Source organism: Pyrus communis, chromosome 7 (genome assembly GCF_963583255.1).
Source record: "Pyrus communis chromosome 7, drPyrComm1.1, whole genome shotgun sequence".
NCBI classification, from domain to species: Eukaryota; Viridiplantae; Streptophyta; class Magnoliopsida; order Rosales; family Rosaceae; genus Pyrus; species Pyrus communis.
Window position 1 is genome coordinate 12832460 of NC_084809.1, and position 19183 is coordinate 12851642.

General features: G+C 34.6%; 1 protein-coding gene across 2 annotated transcripts; it reads left to right on the plus strand.

Moving 5' to 3' along the window:
• The first annotated feature begins 1617 nt into the window (after window positions 1–1617).
• On the plus strand, window positions 1618–5012 carry LOC137739217 (protein indeterminate-domain 7). Of its 2 annotated transcripts, XM_068478766.1 has the most exons (4): window positions 1618–1922; window positions 2563–2734; window positions 2849–3245; window positions 3748–5012. In XM_068478766.1, the coding sequence occupies exons 2-4, from the start codon at window positions 2581–2583 to the stop codon at window positions 4763–4765; spliced, it is 1569 nt and encodes a 522-aa protein (XP_068334867.1). In that variant the 5' UTR covers window positions 1618–1922; window positions 2563–2580; the 3' UTR covers window positions 4766–5012. The 2 variants fall into 2 exon arrangements, with proteins under 2 accessions (XP_068334867.1, XP_068334866.1); XM_068478765.1 differs by lacking the exon at window positions 1618–1922 and having other exon boundaries at window positions 1932–2734.
• Window positions 5013–19183: the final 14171 nt, after the last annotated feature.

Sequence of the window (19183 nt, forward strand, 5' to 3'; positions counted from 1 at the left end):
AAATATAAAAATAAAAAATAAATTAAATTAAAAAAACCTTTCCACTCCTACATTCTCTATCACTCTCTTCCTCTCTCCCTTCTATTTCAAAAACAAAAATAAAAATTTTCTTATACACTTTGTGTGTGCCCATATGCTAGTATTCAATAATGGTAGCTCTGAGAGTTTTTGTGGAATGAAGGGCAGTGTTGGAATAATCAAAACCAAGTGAAGACATAATTGGTAAAAGAATTTCATTATGATTCTCCAAATGTCCTTGGAATTCAATCCCTCCCTCATAAAGGAGTTGAATTCCTCCAAAATGAGGAGTTGAATTCCTAAATTCATGTGGACTTCACATATATTTTTATTTTACAAAATTCAGTAAACAAAGAAGTATCATGTGATCAGAATTCAATTTTATAAATTAATTTTGATTACAAATACGTAAACGTGTTTTATGAAAAAATAAAAATAAAAAATAAAAAAAACTCCCTACATATTTGCATAAATATGCAAAAACCCATTATTTAGTTTTGCATCACTCCATATCAATCTCATCCATCATCTTGTCCATATCAAGCTCATCCATCATCTTATCACGGGTCCCAAGTGAGAAAAGCGTTGATCAATGTGAAGTGACAATTGGAAACTAAATGGAGGACTAAATGTGAAGAGTGACATAAAATTACACATAATTTAACCATGTTATGTGATCATAAAGATGATGTAGTTCATTGATGTTCTAGCATTACTATCCAATGTTCATATATATACTTTTTGTGTTAGATCATCTTTCTCCCATTACTAAATTTAAAAGAAAATGTGTTATATATGTTTGTGATATTTTTCTTGATATATATAAAATCATTAATTCCCGTTACAAAGGAAGAAGAAAATCATCCCTTCTACACTTTGGTTCAAGTCAACATAAACACATCTTAGCACATGATTAAAAGTCAATTAATATCATTAATTAGGGTCATGCATGCTCTTGTTCTCTAGCTCTCTCTTGACATTGTAGTCAACAGTTATGCCTTTCTATAGCTATAGGATCATTCTTCCAAGCTCTTTGCTTGAATTAGTCCAATTAGTTTTTAACTCATGAGAATTTTTTTAGTTTAGTAGCCTAGCCATCGTTTTACGGCTCTTGTGACAATATGCGTAGTGCATCTTACGATAAAGCAAAACAGGCGGCCAATAGCAGCTGTGTATTAGCTTTAGCTTGGAGGGGAGATTCATAATCTGATCGAATCTGCATCGATCTTATATATTTTTTTATTCTTCGAACCATGCAAAAATGACAGACATGTATATATTCAACCATCTTTTATCTTGGTAATTAATAGTTTAAGTGATAAATAGAAAATTAGAGTAAATAAATAAATAAAAAGCTGAAAGAGCTTTTTAAGCCATTCCCTGATACAAATTAATCAATGGTTCAATCATACCACTGTAATTGTAGAAAGTTTGGGATAAAAGGGTCTACTGCCCATGATGTAAAACATAGATTTCAAAATCAATCTCTCTCTCTCTCTCTCTCTCTCTCTCTCACATATATATGTATACATAAATGTACAAATGATACTCCTTTTTACAAGGTTGCTTTTTATGCTTTCTTTTTCTCCTGCTTACTTTATTTATAAGAGATAGATGGGAAAGGTTGGAGAGCATAGTAGTTGATTAGTTTAAAGGGTTTTTAGTTCTAAAAAAATATAAACTTTAAAAAAAGCATTTCGTTGTGCATACAAATAATAAAGAAGTGAGTGACTTGAGAGAGAGGGAGGAGAGATTTTTATTTTCTTTCTGGGGTTTGTGTGAAAGAGAACAGAGGAAAAGACAGAAAGTGTAGACGTCAGAGGTTTGGCCGTAGGGTTGGCTTCCCCTTCGGTTGTGGTTTTTGTGAGTTTGTTGTTTTGGACTGTGGCTTCAGGATTACAGAGGTATCTCTCTTATCATCCACATCTCTCTCTCTCTCTCTCTCTCTCTCTCTCAGTTTTTATCTTTTGTGTTCATATATAATCGTGTGGCCATAGTTTGGATTTTCTTGGTGTTTTCAAGAAGATGGCTACTGAACTATATTGAAGGAGAGAAAAGTAGCTACCTACCTAGACATACAGGATCTGGTTTCGCTGCTCCTCTCTCTCTCTCTCTCTCTCTCTCTCTCTCTCTCTCTCAACCTTCAGAAAAACAAAAATTGTCTCTTGGGTCGGTGCCAAACAAATATATGTAAGAAACAATCAAGGTGTGAGTGTGTGCATAGTGGGTGTTATTTGTTTGAAAGACTACAACTTCAAACATCATTTTTGCATCTTAGGTTTTCTTCTCTCTCTCTCTCTCTCTCTCTCTCTCTCTCTCTCTCTCTCTCCCCCTAGTTGTTTTCCTGGTTTTGTTGTCTTTTAATCAGATCCTGGACTCTCCTCACCATCAATCAGAGAAATCAAGATCCATATGTATTTACACACACACACACACACACACACACACATGTATATGGGGGACCTAGAGATGCCAGCTTTCTATTAATCCAAGAATTTTGATACCCAACAAAAAATGATGCTCTTCCAACAACAATACTCACAGCAGCTGGTGGATGAGAACATGTCCAATCTAACTTCAGCATCAGGTGAAGCTGCTAGCGTCTCATCTGGCAACAGAAATGAAATTGGCACCAACTTTTCTCAGCAGTTTTTTACCACACCACCGCAAGCTCAACCCGCTCTCAAAAAGAAGAGAAATTTGCCAGGCAATCCAGGTATAATTAATTAATTAATTAATCACAAATTATTATCAAAGCCTAATATTAATCACCTCTTAATCTCTATCTTTTCTCTAATTTCTGGATGTTTTGTTTGATTTTCTGGATCAGACCCAGATGCAGAAGTGATAGCCTTGTCCCCCAAGACACTCATGGCAACAAACAGGTTCATCTGTGAGATCTGCAACAAAGGGTTTCAGAGAGACCAGAATCTGCAGCTTCACAGAAGAGGGCACAACCTGCCATGGAAGCTCAAGCAAAGAACAAGCAAGGAGGTGAGGAAGAAGGTTTATGTGTGCCCAGAAGCCAGCTGTGTCCACCATGACCCTTCAAGGGCTCTTGGGGACCTGACTGGGATCAAGAAGCACTTTTGCAGAAAGCACGGTGAGAAGAAGTGGAAATGTGACAAGTGCTCAAAGAGGTATGCGGTTCAATCGGATTGGAAAGCTCATTCCAAAACCTGTGGCACTAGGGAGTACAGATGTGACTGTGGAACCCTATTCTCGAGGTAAACTGATTAATTACCCTCAAATTCCTCATCTTTCCAAGCATTTACATTCATGAGAAAGTGCAAGAACACTCTCTTAATTAGTAATTAATCCAAGCAATAGCTAATCAGACACATATCTTCATCTTTGAATTAATGGGTCATTAGAAAAGATGATTTCTCAGAAACCCAGATTTCAAAATTGTAAATTTAATTCAAATAAGTTACTTGGGTACTAATCAAGTTACATTCTTTATTTGGTTCATTGAGTGAACCAAGATTGAAACATTTTAATGCACCTGGCCTGATGTGGACAGTCTTGTCCTATGTTTGGATATCTGAAATAGAAAAAAATGAATCAAAACAGAAAGAAATGAGAGCAAAAGAGGGAGTGTGTGGGAAGGAAGTCAATACATTTCTCTCAGCAAAAAATGTATTTTTATGCAAAAGCACTTTTATAACATGGTTTTTTGCTTTTGTTTGCTTGTGTTTTGTCTGCTTTTGGGGATTTTCATCACAACAGGAGGGATAGTTTCATCACTCACAGAGCCTTCTGTGATGCTTTAGCAGAAGAGAGTGCAAGAGCCATCACCTCAGCAAACAACCCACATCATCTTCTCATCTCTCAGCAACAACAACAGATGAATCTTAACCAAGTGCAATTAGGGCACCAATTTAATCAAGACATCCATGGATTTTCACTGAAAAAAGAGCAGCAGAGTTTTACAACCCTAAGGCCAGATTTACCACCTTGGTTGGGCCCACCAAACTGCACCATTGACCTCTCCTCATCCTCCTCACTCTTCTCCCCAACCCACCACCAGGATTTATCCCTCGATGATTCCCATAATGGCACACCACAAAACCCTAACCCTAACCCTAGCCCTAGCAGCTTGGGCCCCACACTCCCACCCTTCCACCCTGCACCTTCCCCTCACATGTCAGCCACTGCATTGCTACAGAAGGCAGCTCAGATGGGTGCAACCATGAGCAGCAAGCATAGTACTACTACAGCAGCAGCAGCAGCAGCTGCAGCCTCTGCATCACCACAGCCCATGGTGAGGGTCCACCAGCACAGCCAGGGTCACATGTCTGAGTTCAGTGGTCACGTGTCTGCTTTTGCAGCAGCAGGGGCCAATGCTACTAATAGCACAACTGGTCCTGCAGTCTCAGGTGTTCATCATCACCATCAAAACCAACATCATCAAGCGTCTCTGCTCCATGATATGATGAACTCTCTGTCTTCCGGAACTGGGTTCGAAGGGGCTGCTTTTGAGCTGGAGGCTTTCGGCTCCCTCCCTAATATTTTGAACAATGCAAAAAAAGACTCGACCAATTCGACCCATTTCAACAGAAGTGGTAGCGACGACGGCGGTGCAAACGGTGAAGGTTTGACCCGAGATTTCTTGGGACTGAGAGCACTGTCTCACAGTGACATTCTGAACATTGCTGGTATTGGAAACTGTGTCAGAAGTGCTAATGCTGCTGCTGCTGTTGCTAATACTGCTTCCCGTGACCACCAAAAACCTTGGCAAGGTTAAGCTAGCTAGCTATTGGCTGAGCTAAGCTCTTACATACGGATCATGACCAGACATCTATTTTTGTTTTTTACTTAATTATAATTTTGGGTTGTTAATTATATAGTCAATTTTATCTTTGTTAATTACTCTCTCAAGACTCGATCTTCTTCCCAAAGGGAATTAAAGGCCTCGTGATCAAACTTGACGAAATGCCAACATTTTGATGGCTCATGTGGCTTTCTTTACGAAGTACGTAACTATTGCCTTTGCTTCAGTTTTCTTTTTTTCTTTTTTTTTTTAATTGTAATTCATCATATTAAGTGCTTCTACTTATGATAGGGTTTAGGTTTTGTCAAAACAATAATATAATTGTTCATATTAAACTATCTTTTTTTGTATATTAGTGATAATCCACGTTAAATTAAATTAAACTGCGGGAGTGACGATTTAATTCCGAGGCAGAAGGAGCATCGCACAACTATATAATCAACTTGTCTAAAGCCAAATTAATAATATACTCCTAGTATGTACAATAGTAAGTTTACTTGCCATCGATAAAAAAAGGGGTTTATGATCACTTCGAATCTCGGCCCTCGATTTTTAAGTCTATCATTTCTTAGGGTTTCTACCCTACGACAGTGTATGGATACATTGATGATCTACTAGTCTATACCTTATGAAGAAAAGTTCAATCCGTCACATCTAATCGTTAAACGATATTTATACATTATTGTATTTAGAATTTTCCTATTCCTAACCTTAGTTTTATTGGTAATTTACTATAAAATTAAGGCTTATTTTTAGCTACGCTCCCTAGAACTCGATTTTAATCTCTTTGCTCCTTGTAACTCAAAAATCATCACTTTATTCATTAAAACTCAAAATTCGATTCACTTTGCCCCCTGGAACTCGATTTTGATCCCATTTTGGCCCTTGAAACTTGAATGGTGTCTTTATAGAACTCAAAATTCGCTCCACATTGCCTTAGATCTATTAATTTCTTATGTGGGTTTGGTTTAGGTGCGTCAGGCTAATCAATTTTTTTTTTAATCTCTTCTCTTTTAAACTTAATATTCTCGATTGTTAACACATAATGGATATTTATAATCAAATTTATTGCACATGTGACATAGTTTTATTGGGTGTTGGTCCAACATATGTTTTATGAGGTGAACTATATGTTTCAGAAACAAGACAAAGACCACGAGTCAAAGAGGAACGAATTTTAGGTTTCAGAGAGTAAAATGATGACTTTTGCGTTACAAAGGGTAAAGTGAGATAAAAATAGAGTTTCAAGAGACGTAACTAAAAATAAGCCTAAAATGAACATAGTGTGTGGCTTCTATATATCTTTCAGTGCTATGCGCATTTTAGCCATTAGATTTGATTTTCACAACTGTTTAGATCTTCTATTTTCAATTATAAAATGTGATGAAGCCGTATTGAAGAAAAATCCAAAACGCTGATGTCTTATATTTGATCTGAATAAGAACATCCTTTACTCCCCATTCCATTCATGTCAGGCACAATTTAAGGATTTATTGCTGAAAATTTTATTGTTTTTTCTTAGGGTTTAGGGTTTTAATTCTCAAAGGACCAAGTTTTTTTTATCCATAACGAATCAACCATTAGCGTGCATGATTAACCCCAATTTACACGTTGAATTATGTGTATATTGTTAGCCTTTCCTGTCATATACAATATTTATGAATACGTGCATAGTCTTTTTTTTTTTTTTTTTTTTAACAAAACAATATTATCTACAGTAAGGAGTGGGGGAGTGGGCTAAGCCTCACAATGGGCGCTAGCAATCATGTGGTTCAAATTCGTCTTTGGTGAAAATTGAACTTAAAACTTCTTACTTACAAATGATTCTTGCTCTTATCAAGAATTCATTTAATGCAAATGTTAATTATGTTAATGTTTAGGAAAATTAATCCATGCGATGGAATGGAGCTAACCATTTTTCCTTATTAACTTTCTTAAATTAGTCTTAATCAGTTAATCTTATATGGGTTCCACAAATATTAAAAACAAGATGTTGAATAAAAAGTTGGTTTGACTACAAATTAGTGTGAGTTAGACTTGAAATTAGTGCATCGAGTCACTTTCTTGTTACTAAGCTAGCTATTTACTTTGCTAAACAAGAGTACCATGCAGAGATTGAGTAGGTATGTATACTTTTCTTATATATGTTAAATTTCACTCTCCTATATTTTGTTGGTGCTCACCACTAAAGGCAAAATAATAAACTATACTAGCCACTAACCCCAAAATCATGGTGGTCCAATTTGTGGACCCACTTCAAAATTTGTAAAAAGTAGGAATTATTTGTCTTAATCATTGGATCATATACTTAAGTTTATATTAATTAATGATTCAAAGGTGTATAAATTATATTAGCTTAATCCTTATTCCTCAATGCATGTTAACCCACAAGAGCACTTCTGAGAAATCAGGAAGAGAGAAAAAAAAAACAGCTTTGGTAAGGCTGCTTGAGCGAGCTCTCACAACAAGTGAGATTAGTGTAGTGTCTGACCAAAATACAGTTAAGGAATTGTATATCCTGTGAGATGTGCTTTAATTACAGATGATATGGTCGGCACCTCCCTTACGTCTTGGTTCTCTCTCTAACGATGCATCTAATTATTTTAATTAAAGTAGGAGACTTTGAATATGCGCATATATTCATGTTAGGAAAAGGTAAGGGAGGGGGGATATACGGATTATGGGTACAAAAAAGCATTGGATTCTCCAATACAGAAAGATTCGTAAAATGTGAGAGGCAGAAAGGGTTTGTACATGTAACATGTAAAACCTGAGCAACTTAGCTTTCGTTTGGCTTAGATATTGCTGCAGCTGCTGTGCTGCTCATATCAACACACAAAAGAGAGATGCTGTTTGACACCTGTTGTGGGTGCAATGCAAGTGGGATTCAATCCCGAGGGAACATCACTCTTTGCAAAATGAGAAATGCTAGAAAGTGGAGCCCTCCACATACGTCGTTGTCTTATGTTTTTGACATAATATTTTATAATATTAGCATGTAAATTAATGTTAAAATATAAGATGTCAGAGAATTTCACTTTATGAGAGTTTCCTTAATTAGCATTTCTCTTGCTAAATATACAAATTATTTTTTCTTTAATTGTATAGTTTATCTTCATCAAATAGTAATTTTCACCTGCATGATGTCTAAAATATTTATTCATTCATTTACACACACACACATATTTCTACATAGTACCTTTGGCAACCAGTACAACACAATTATCAAAGTGTAGGGCATTCCTTATAATACAATGAGGAAACAATAGAGTGCCCTATAACAGAAAATTTATAAGCCAAAAAGTTGGCATCCCGATAAACATAAACAAGCTAATACACTCAAAATTATGGGAAAGTTTATGGATGTCCCCATTCCACTACAATTTTCCAAGGAATTGAGTAAACACCATTCACACAATCAATCAAAATCTTTGAGTCTCATTCCACTACAATTTTCTAGTAACCAGCCCTAACTGCTCGAGGAAGGCCTAGACGGAGCGATGCAGCTGGTTAAAAGCACATTAATTTGTAGAACCAAGAGGTTTAGCTCTAGCAATTATGGGAGAACCCATCTGAAAACGAATAATGAAACTTGCAACAGCCGACTCATTTAGAACAGATCCATCAAAATTTCATTTAACAAAATCTTAGGAAGGAGGAAACCAACGAATGATCTCTGAAGAGATATTAGAGAAGTTGAGAATTGGTTTTTGGATATGCATAAATTTAAAAAAAATAAATTACAAATTAGCAAACTACACACAAAAATGATCATATTTATGTCCTAACGTAGAAAATCAATATGTCATTATATTTACTTCTTCGTAAATATAAGAAAAGTGATATTTGATTTTTTTTCTTAACATGACAAGTAAGAAATATAAACGATTGACAGGACTCGCCAAGAAACTTTGAGTGTTATGATTTAAGGCTCAGCAGTTACATTAGTGGGATCAATTCATACGGTTTTTTTTTTCCTTTCTACATAGTATAATTGACAGAATATTTCGTCAAAAAGTGGAAAGAAATTGAAAAATTGATGTGACCTGCAGGCAAGGAATATAATTCTATATAAGTGTAGCCTGCAGACTTTACCTTCATGATCTTTTATTGCCAGATGATATTGTATTGTGTTAGATAGCAACAGCCAGTAAATAATTAGAACTTATGATCAGTGCTTATATTAATTAACCTCAATAATCTTTGTACGTAAGCACATATCAATCAATGAAAATATTTTCAATGCAAGCCTTAATTATGTATGGCCATTATTAAGATAATAATTCAAAGAAATTAAATATTTCCCTTTTCTGGTTTGTGGTATATATTTATAAGTGCATGATAAGTTAGTGCTTCTTTTTAAGTGGCTTGTTAACAAACCAGCCACGATTGACTGCCTCCTGATACAACTTCCCCAGAGGCTCAAGGTTCATGCGGCGAAGGACTCATATGAATCTTACTGGTGTTCCTTTGTGTGTGTCCACGTGCGACCCCCAGAGAAGAGAGAGAGAGAGAGAGAATTAATATTTTATTGTTGAGTTGAGTAATCAATTAAGATATGATTAGCCTATCATCAGATAAAGTAGATTTTTATAAAATCAAAAGATGTAAACCTAAGAGATTCTCATCCCTAAAGGTCGTTGTAAATTGTTTAGGTCAATTTGTAGACAGTGTTTTGCATGTATAGATGTGTCTGAGCCTACTTTGAGAGTGGTCTAATTGGTACTTGTCTATTCATTGGTTTTCAAAAAGTAAACATATTTAGATTAACAAAAAATTCCTCCCAATTCCCACTTATCTAGGCATGGTTAGCATCAACATGGCAATGAGGTGCAACGAGACAAGTTTTTCAATACGATTGTTATACACTTACCTAAAATTATAGTTCAAACTCATAATATGTATATATGGTTATGGTTATAACACTCTTAAGTCCATGAACCATAAATCTTAAGCCCTCCCCTACGAACCCGGAGTTAGACTCGTCTCGTCAACATGATTTAGGGTTTAGGGATACAATAATATGTGTCATTTTTTGTTTCAGATTTGACACTTCAGAAAAGTGACTAGCATAATATAAGAGTTTATTAGAAAAGAAATTTTGGTGTGAGCAGTGATTCTAATAGATAATTTTTAAGTTTTTGGTGTCTGTTTCCATTTAAGATACTGTTCTGGAAAATAAATGATTAGACGAGTCCAACACACAACTATAAATATAGCACAAGATGAATTGTATCATTTAAATAATGTTTAGTAGGTTAATACTCACTTTTAAGGTTTAAAGTTGATTTTGAATTTTTTGTAATTTTCCATTTTGGCTTTTTTTTTTCGAAACTAATTTTTTTTAAGATTATTTAAACAAATTTTGGAGTTGTAATTTACTTATCTTATTTATCTTATTCATCTTATTATTAAAAAAAAAACAAGTTTCTATCAAATTTCTAGTATTTCAAAAACTTATAGAAAGATTTGTTATGTGATCCATTTATTCTCTAACTTTCTCTTTAACCTCCTCATGCAGGACTTCAAAATGTATATTTTATAAAAATTGGTAGGGGGAGAGAGGGAGAGAGGGGAGAGAGAGGAGGACACATATACCAATATTCATTCCATTTCCATGTTTGCTGTGAGCATGAGAAATGCAGTAGAGAATGTTTGTTATTTCACTAAATAGGTAGGGAAGGTGGGCCTCGGTCTCATGCCTAAGGCTGTTGCCTATAGCTTAGCTTTTTTGTTTTTTGGTTGAAAGCTGCCCTCACTGGCGCCCCAGCTAAGCAGCTAGTGTGTATATAATCTAGGATTATGATTCTCTTCCTTCCTCTTTTTATCTCTTTTCATCTCATATTCTTACACTCTTTATTTTGTCTTTCTCTTTTTATAAAAAAAATTAATATAAGATGTTGACGTGACTTAATCGTGACCGTTCAAATAGGAAGAGAGAGAAGGGGAGGGAAAAAAAGAGGGGAGAATCCTTCTCCATAATTTGGATGCTTTGTTGCATGCTTTTTGTCTGGTGGATTTAGCTTAGCTAGAAAATAAAAAATATATAAGATGTGGGGGCAACTAAGGGTGGGCACGGTTTGGTTCGATGCGGTTTTGAGTGAAACCGAAACCAAAACCAAAATTTTTTGCGGTTCGGTTCGATGCGGTTTTGAAGCCAAAACCAAATGAAACCAAACCATTTGGTTTGGTTCAGTGCGGTTTCAAACGGTTTCGGTTTAGTTTTTAAGAAAAAATGTACAATTTGCAATTTAACATATTAATAAGCATTTCCCAGTAGCTATAGGAAAAAGACATTGATTATGTAAACAATTAGCATGTTGCATGCAGTTGTGATGTTAAAATATGTTTGTGCAACAAAAGGATGTCCCATACCAAGGTATAACATAAAACAAGTTCAATAACTTTGAATTCATGAAACGTGAGCGAAACTTTCATACTAGAATATGTGATATCATGCTTCAAATGAGTGGACTTCATTAGATCATTTTTCGACTCTTGATAACAAGATTAGTCCACCCTTGCACATATGTGTGTGTGTGTGTGTGTGATGTTATAAAATAACAAGGGTCCTTCAAGTTAATGAACGAAAGAAAGTGATGAATGATGACATTCAAGTGTGGTTGAGTCCATACAAAGTGTATAGATTCTAACAAACAACCAATTAAAACATGAAATCTAATATGGACATTTAATTAAATGTTAATTAATATTTGCGGTGCAATTCAGTTTCGATGCTGTTTTCAAAAGCCAAAGCTGAAACCAAACCGTTTTCTATGTTGCGGTTCGGTTTCAAAACTGAAACCATTTCAAAACCGCAAAACCAAACCGTTCAGTGCGATTCAATTTGATTCGTGTTTCAGTTTTCGGTTCTAAGTGCCCACCCCAAGTGGCAACAAAAAAAGCTGTAGCAGACTATGAATTTTAACTTATTCGAACTTGCTTCAATTTTTAAGCCAAATATGAGTTTTAACTCAAAACTCATTTTTGAGACAAATTTAAGCAAGAATTCCCCCTAGTTATTGGGCTGGTCCACCATATATATGTATTTTTTAGGTTTATATTTATAAATTCATTAAATCCAACTGCTAATATCTAATTTGATCAAATCCAATGGTAAAAAAAAGATCTAATGGTCCAAATTTAAATTCAATGACTAAAATAATTTTAAAAATTCTTTCATGTGTTTCATATTCTTTCATAGTGTTCTACAAGTTTCATGGTGTCAGTTTAGTGATTTTTCAATAATTTATCGGAATCTAAATATTTTTAGTTAAAATGTTCATATACAAAATTAAATTAGAATAGTATACATAATTTTCTTTTTTAAAAGTTACTCTAAGGAAAAAAAAAATTATCCTAAATTTATTTTTTAATAATCCCAGACAAAAATTTAACCTAAAAGGGTTAGATCAGTAAAACCGTTTCTGGGTTAAAAACTTTAGGTTTTAACCTAAGGGTTGGAGCTGGTTTTATTGAAAGGGATTTTTTTTTTTTTTTTTAAATGGGGATTAGTTGTGGAGTCCACATCACATCAAACTTCAACAATTCGAACTGCCTATTTTTTAAGTTGCACCTCATAGATCATCCTTGCAAAATATTAGGCAAATCAGAAATATTTGAGACATCTAATTGAATTCGAAGAAATTGACGAACACTATGTATTAAGAAACAGTGAAATTTCACTGTGACAATTAATTGGGCAAATGGTCTCGGATTGAATTAAATTATTACATAGATGATTTATAAATCAAGACTTACAAAATAGACTGTTTGGATCATTAAAGTTCAATGTGGAATTAGTCCCACAACTAGTCCCCATTTTTTGAAAAATCGACTAAATCCGATGTGGATATATAGATTTATACGAACACTCTATCTTTTAGGTTTTTCCTCAAAGATTATTTCTACAAAAAAATTTGATTAAATCCAAAATCAAATGGCAAATAAATTAAAATCAGTGTTTCTTTATAGTCTTATTCATCTATTTTCTCCACTACAAATGATGTCTTATTAATACTTTTGGATTTGTCCAATCTTTATAAAGCTGATCTATGAATGATGTACTAAAATGTAAAGGTTTCGGATCATTAAAATACATTGAAACGAACGCTACAAAATGATATTAAAATATATATCAAATGGTCATTTTGGTTCCGGTCTTTAATCAACCTAATTGTTACACTGAAATCTTGTTTGTTTAAATATTTTGATCGAGGTCCTTAGCCTCATTTAAGAGATTTAACTTATGCATTTATTCATTTAACGTCCAACCAATTATGAAATTTAAACAAATTCAAATAATATTTTTAAAATATAATAAATACTTAAAAATCAATTTTAGAGTAATATTGTTCTTCACAAAAATTATAGGAAAAAAATAATGTACCCACATAATTATTAACATATTTTAAAACATAAAATACATGCATATAATTAGCATATGTACATTTAGCAAATTAAAAATGTGATAGACTCTGACCCGGGATGTCCACTAGGACTCTGAATCAAGCTGTGCTGGCCGACACCTGGAATGTGACAAAGCCAGAAAGTGTATTGATGTGGAGAATATGAATAAATTTAATCCTAAAGTGCCTAAATACCAGAGTGCACTATGAGTGGGAATGAGCCCAATTCACACGTGATGTCAGAGCATAAGTACAATACAGTAAAGTAGGGTGAGAATTATACCATCGATGATAATCGTCTACACCAAGATTTGCCAATAGTCCTCGTCGGTACTAAAACTCTGCTATTAGAACCTGGAAGGGCGCAAAAACAAGGGTGAGTGGGTCTGAAAATAAAGTTTAATAAAAACCTTTTGAAAACGTTATAACCCCTCGCCGTAAAACCCGTATAGTTTCCAAAAAATAATACTACGTATATACATACAAAAACCAATGCATAAGGTCAGTAAAAACTAAAGCATGCCATGTCATACGTTTCAGCACTAAAAGATGTAAGCCAGGTGAAATCAATATAAAATAATATGCCAGTCGGAGCCACCTAATGTAACCTATATGACTGGACTTATAGCTCATCAATATATGCTAGCACACGAGTCGGAACCACCTATTATGGTCTGTATGACAGGGCTGGATGTAAATATGTACGTTCAAGTGCTACGATCATGTGAAGGCTGTGCAATAATCGCAGGTCACCTACGAGTCGGAACCACCTATTGTGGTCTGCACAATAGGGCTGGCACCAAACTTGGATCCAAGGTGAGTGTGCAGTGCGGGAGGTAAGCATCACGTGAAGGACTGTGCCCTGGCCTCGGGCGGGAACACTAACACCAGGGTGCAGCAATGATGAGATCTAAATGCATTTATGCATAACAATGTGCAATGCAACCAATATCATCACAATATACTCACCTAGAGCTTACATAAGCCTCCGCAACATCATTCAATATAAATATAATTCATACTAATGCAACATTTAAAGTATCATGCATTTTAGACATGGCATAAAGTGCATGAATCAATTCAAGAGCATTTGTGGAAGCTACCATTTATATACACACACACACACACACACACTTGTACATACACTATAAAAAGGAAAAGACCCATTCACTTGGAGTCCGCGTTACAACTCCCTAGCACAAATATCGAGGCGTCACAAACGATCGGCGCCTAGAACAATTATCAAATCACGTCTCAGAATTCTTATCAATAAAACACGTAACTTACATATCCTATTCAAGAAGATCTGTACATTCTAATATCCTCAAATATTACGTACTATAACGTATCAAGATTTGGTGACAATCCAACGGTCGAATTGTCGATTACTATGATAATCAAGTGGCGGACATTAATGGAACTAGGTTCAAACGATGGAAATTCGTTAATCGAACTTCACATACAGAATTGGAGAATCAAATTTAGTCTAGGAAGGTCAAGAGATGCCTCGGCCCACACGTTGCCGTACACGGCAGTCGGCCGCCCTGACTTACTGAAAAAATCAACTATTTCTAAAAATTACTAAATTTTACAAGAATGTAGATCTCAATGAGGGGAGTAATTTTCATGCATGTGGCTAAGACCAATTTGGCCAGGAAAAGCTCCAATTTCCCTCGAACTGGCCGAAACCCTAGAATTTGGGTGTTTTTCAATCTGTCCTCAAGTCGAACTCCAACGCCCCAACCAATGTGTGGACTTTGTTCCTGACCTCAAGAGGAGTCGACCCATGGTGGTGGTTGACGAAATTTGCATTGAGAACAGCAGAATTGTCGTTGTATACACCGGAAACCCGACGAGGTCACTCTCGGAGAAACTAAAACCAAAACCCATCAAATTTGGGTGGAGATACAAGCTGGAAGGTCGCCAAGCTGTATGCAAGTGATAGATAGAGGTGGTTCACAGAAAAAACGCCTTGAAAGGCGTCGGAAAGGTTGTGAAAAACCGAGTCAGAGACCTGGTCTCGGTTGTGAACGAGTTAGGGTCCGGGTTGGCTAAACCTTCCCTCCCTCATTTCTCTCCTAATTGGCCAGTCTCTTCTCTCTCCTCTTCTGAATGGGCGTCCCGCCCCTCCTTTCTCTCCTTTATCTCATCTCCCAACCGTCCATTTCTTCTTTCTTTAAATTTGGGCCACACATGTGGCTTTCCAGATTAAGCTTCAAAAATCTAGAGCTTTCTAGAAAATAATCAATTCACTAAAATGCCCTCGACTTTAAATGTTAATATTTCCTTCATTATAACTCCAAATCACATTCCGTTTGCACCCACGCGTTCGTAGCAACGAGCGCTACGAGGATATGCCAAGAAAACAAGTCTTACATGACACGACATAGAAGTCAACAAAAGTCAACACTTCGCCTCAAAGGGTATTTTTGTAAATTCACTTATTAAAATTATATAAACCGTAAAATTGGGAATGGGTCGTTACAAAATGGGTACAAATAAAAATAAAAGTTTAAAAAATATGGGCACAAAAAGGAATTAACATATGGATACAAATTATAACTGACGGGAAAATTGGTACAAATTTTTAAAAAAGGTTGCAAATTAAAAATGGGTATGAACTAAAAATTAAAATATATGATAAAAATTTTAACCATAAATATAAATATACCAAATGAAACGTTTCTAACACTAGATGAATATATTTAGAAATAAAAATTATTTTATTATTAGAATAATTAGTGAAGTTTATTAAAATCTAAGGACCTTGATTAAAAATTGAAAAGAAATAAGGTTTTAATCAATGGAGTAGGAAAAATAGGAATGAGAACCTAATTTTTCCTATATCTCAAAAGTGTGTGTCTCTTGTGTCTCTTCTAGGATCATAATCATATAAATATATACCTTGTTTGGTACGCCGTATAGAACACCGAATAGTACTAATAATACGGAGTCCGATGTTTGGTGCCCGTACGTATTAAATAGTCACCGGATTAATAATCCGGGCCTATCCATTTTATCCAGTTCATGCCCGCTTAATTATACTCTCCCAGAACACGGTATTATTTAGTATTAGTTTGGTACTGAGGTGCTTTTATAAAAAGTGGGTATAAAAAATAAAAAAAAAGTTGAGCTCAAAAAGGTGTTTGGTAAACACTTAAAAACAGCTTATTTTCATAGTTTTAGATGAAAAAAAACTGAAAACGTGAAGCAGCAAAAATGAGTTTATTTTCACAACACAACAGAAGCAGTTTTTTTTTTTTTTTTTCAAAGCACAGCAATACCAAACCAGCCCTTAGTCAGATAGGTAGAAAACACGCTTCTCTTGCTTTCTCTGTCTCACTTGCATCGCTCGCCCTCTCCTCTGCTCCTATTCTTCTTCTTCTTCTTCTCTCTATTCCGCTGTCCTCTTCCTCTTTTTCTTGCAATTTTTCTTCTTCTTCTTCTTCTCTATCGGTTTATGCCCTCCTCCATATGTTTTTCTTGCAATCTTTCTTCTCTATCAGTTTATGCCCTCCTCCATCTACTTTTCTTGCAATGTCCTTTCAATTAATTGAATTTGGTTATTGTTCTCCCTAATTTTGCAATTGATTATAAATTTTTCTATTAATTAAAATTTTAGGGTTTGTCAATTTTCAGATCTAAAAAAAATGGACATGTATTTTTTTTTTTTTTTATATTCATTCTGCCCCCATCTCTCCTGACAGAAGAACACTACCCACTTGGTTTGTTTTCCTGGCATGAGTCGAATCCTTGAAAAAAATCAATTTGGTTGGGTTTTTGCAAGAATTGCAAAGATCCTGAGTTAGATATGTTGAAAATTCGTACCCAGTTGAAGAAATGGATTGGGCAATTTTTCCCAATTTCTTGAGCTTTTTGGTGAATTGGGGTATTTATTATCTCTGTGTTAATCTGCTAAATAGGCATCCATGATTGCAGGTTATATCCAAAATAGGGAAATTGAAAGTGCATTTGATTTATTTTATAGAATCTTGGCATCTATGATGAAGCATGATGAATTCAATAATATGAGCATGCTGGTTGCGGTGTATAAATAATACGGTGATTTGGATGTAGCAAAGTACCAAATATAGTATAAATAATACGGTCATTAGTCCGATATTGCACCAAACGTCTGACTAATTTAGTCAATATTCTCCGATGACTATTTATCCTATCCGATTGAAATAATCAATATAGTTCGAGCTGCCAAACAAGACCATATGTATGGAATGGCAAATGGGTTAACTTGTTTTGTTTTTTGTTTACGTATTTTTATTGTTGGCATGGCTAAAAACCAGTTGACTTGTCGTTGTAAAGATGTTTTGCTCCCTGTGTTAATAATTTCACCTTTTTTCTTTGACTTATCATCTTTCTCTCTATGCTTTTCTGGGTCGCTTGCTTTCTTTAACATGCACAGTACACACATGGATGCACGGAGAGAGAGAGAGAGAGAGATCCTCATCTGTCTTATATTCTCTTTTCAAAAAGTAAAGAGCAGGCTGGCCAGCTACTACTCAATCTTCTCATGAACAATCATTTTGTTGAATTATGGTTGGAAATTGGTCTGAATTTGTTGCACATGTAATGATGGATATTTCTCTTTTACTTATTTAGCAATAACAACAGGTCTAATGAAAATATAAATGACAATACAATGAATGCTTAGTTAAACCTTTTTTTTTTTTTTTTTTAGTACAATCGATATTCTACCATAATTTATATTAAAAGAAATTATAGTGCATGAAGAGTTGGGAATTGTTATTGACACTCCAAATTCTTCATTCTACACTCCAAAATTTCTATATTTAGAAAGAAAAATACACTTGTGAAGAGTGTGTAGAATAAGATTTTTGGAGTACTAATAACATTTCCCGAAGAGTTTACTCAAAACTCAGTAGGTTGAAGAAAAAATCTAAACCCTATCTATCTACAAGGAAAAAAGGACATCACATCTTCTTTTCGTTATTTAACCTACATCTATTCATTTCTTTATTTTTGTGGAGGTTTAAACTGACCCTCAAGTGGTGATATATTGAAGTTCAAAAATGGTTAGTTATCTTGGTAATGAAGCACATATGATTGATGTGAAAATCCCATATGACGAAGCTGACAGAGAAGGATATTCAACGGTATGAGAATCGCTCCTCAAAGTTATATTAAATGATAACTAGCATATGGGCATGCACAAAATGTGTGAGAAATTTTTTATTTTTGTTTTTGAAATAGAAGGAGAGAGGAAGAAAGTAATAGAGAATGTGAGAAATGGGAAGTTTTTTATTTATTTTATTTTATTTATTTATTTAATTAGAGATATGTTAGGATTACATGTAGGTGAGGTTTTGAAAGAAAACAACAAAATTTGGTTGTGTAAAATTACATTTCTGCCCCATATTTCTTATTCTTATTATGTTTTAATTAGAGGATTAAACTGGTAATTTTATAGGATTTTGGTTGATAATGAGTGTTTTATTAATTAGTTAAGATTAATAAGATAACAAACTCAATGCCTAAACCTACGTTCTAAGAGTTTTAGGACTTCTATTTATAAAGCCTCTTCACCAAATTCTAATTAACAAAATTCTGAAAATATCCTTAAAACTTAAAACCTTAATAAAATACTACAAATGAAGAGTTGGTTGAAAAACATATACACCACATGTACATTAAAACATTGGGTTTGATGCGCGTCGCTGTTCTCTTTAAAACTTGGGATCATAGCCCCCAACCGAACAACCCAAATCTGCAAAGCCTTGTTCTTGATGCTCGATTTGCGTCTTTCAACGATCATTAATTCATCTCGCCATATTACCTACGTCACCATAGCTGGTAACTTCTCACATATTTCTTTTCATTTTCTTCCTAGAGTTGTAATGATATAATCAATTGGCTACGTATGTTTATGTATTTTGAGCTGTGATAATACTGAAGTCGAAGGAGACATTTTCTCATATCATTAATTTTTAAGGTAATAAAAATTTCA

Bases quoted from the DNA above. Each gene is read 5' to 3' on its own strand.
- LOC137739217 (XM_068478765.1), top strand. From the start codon at position 2,533: ATGATGCTCTTCCAACAACAATACTCACAGCAGCTGGTGGATGAGAAC. The intron at 2,735-2,848 runs GTATAATTAATT...TTTCTGGATCAG, and splicing joins AAATTTGCCAGGCAATCCAG to ACCCAGATGCAGAAGTGATA. The intron at 3,246-3,747 runs GTAAACTGATTA...TCATCACAACAG, and splicing joins TGTGGAACCCTATTCTCGAG to GAGGGATAGTTTCATCACTC.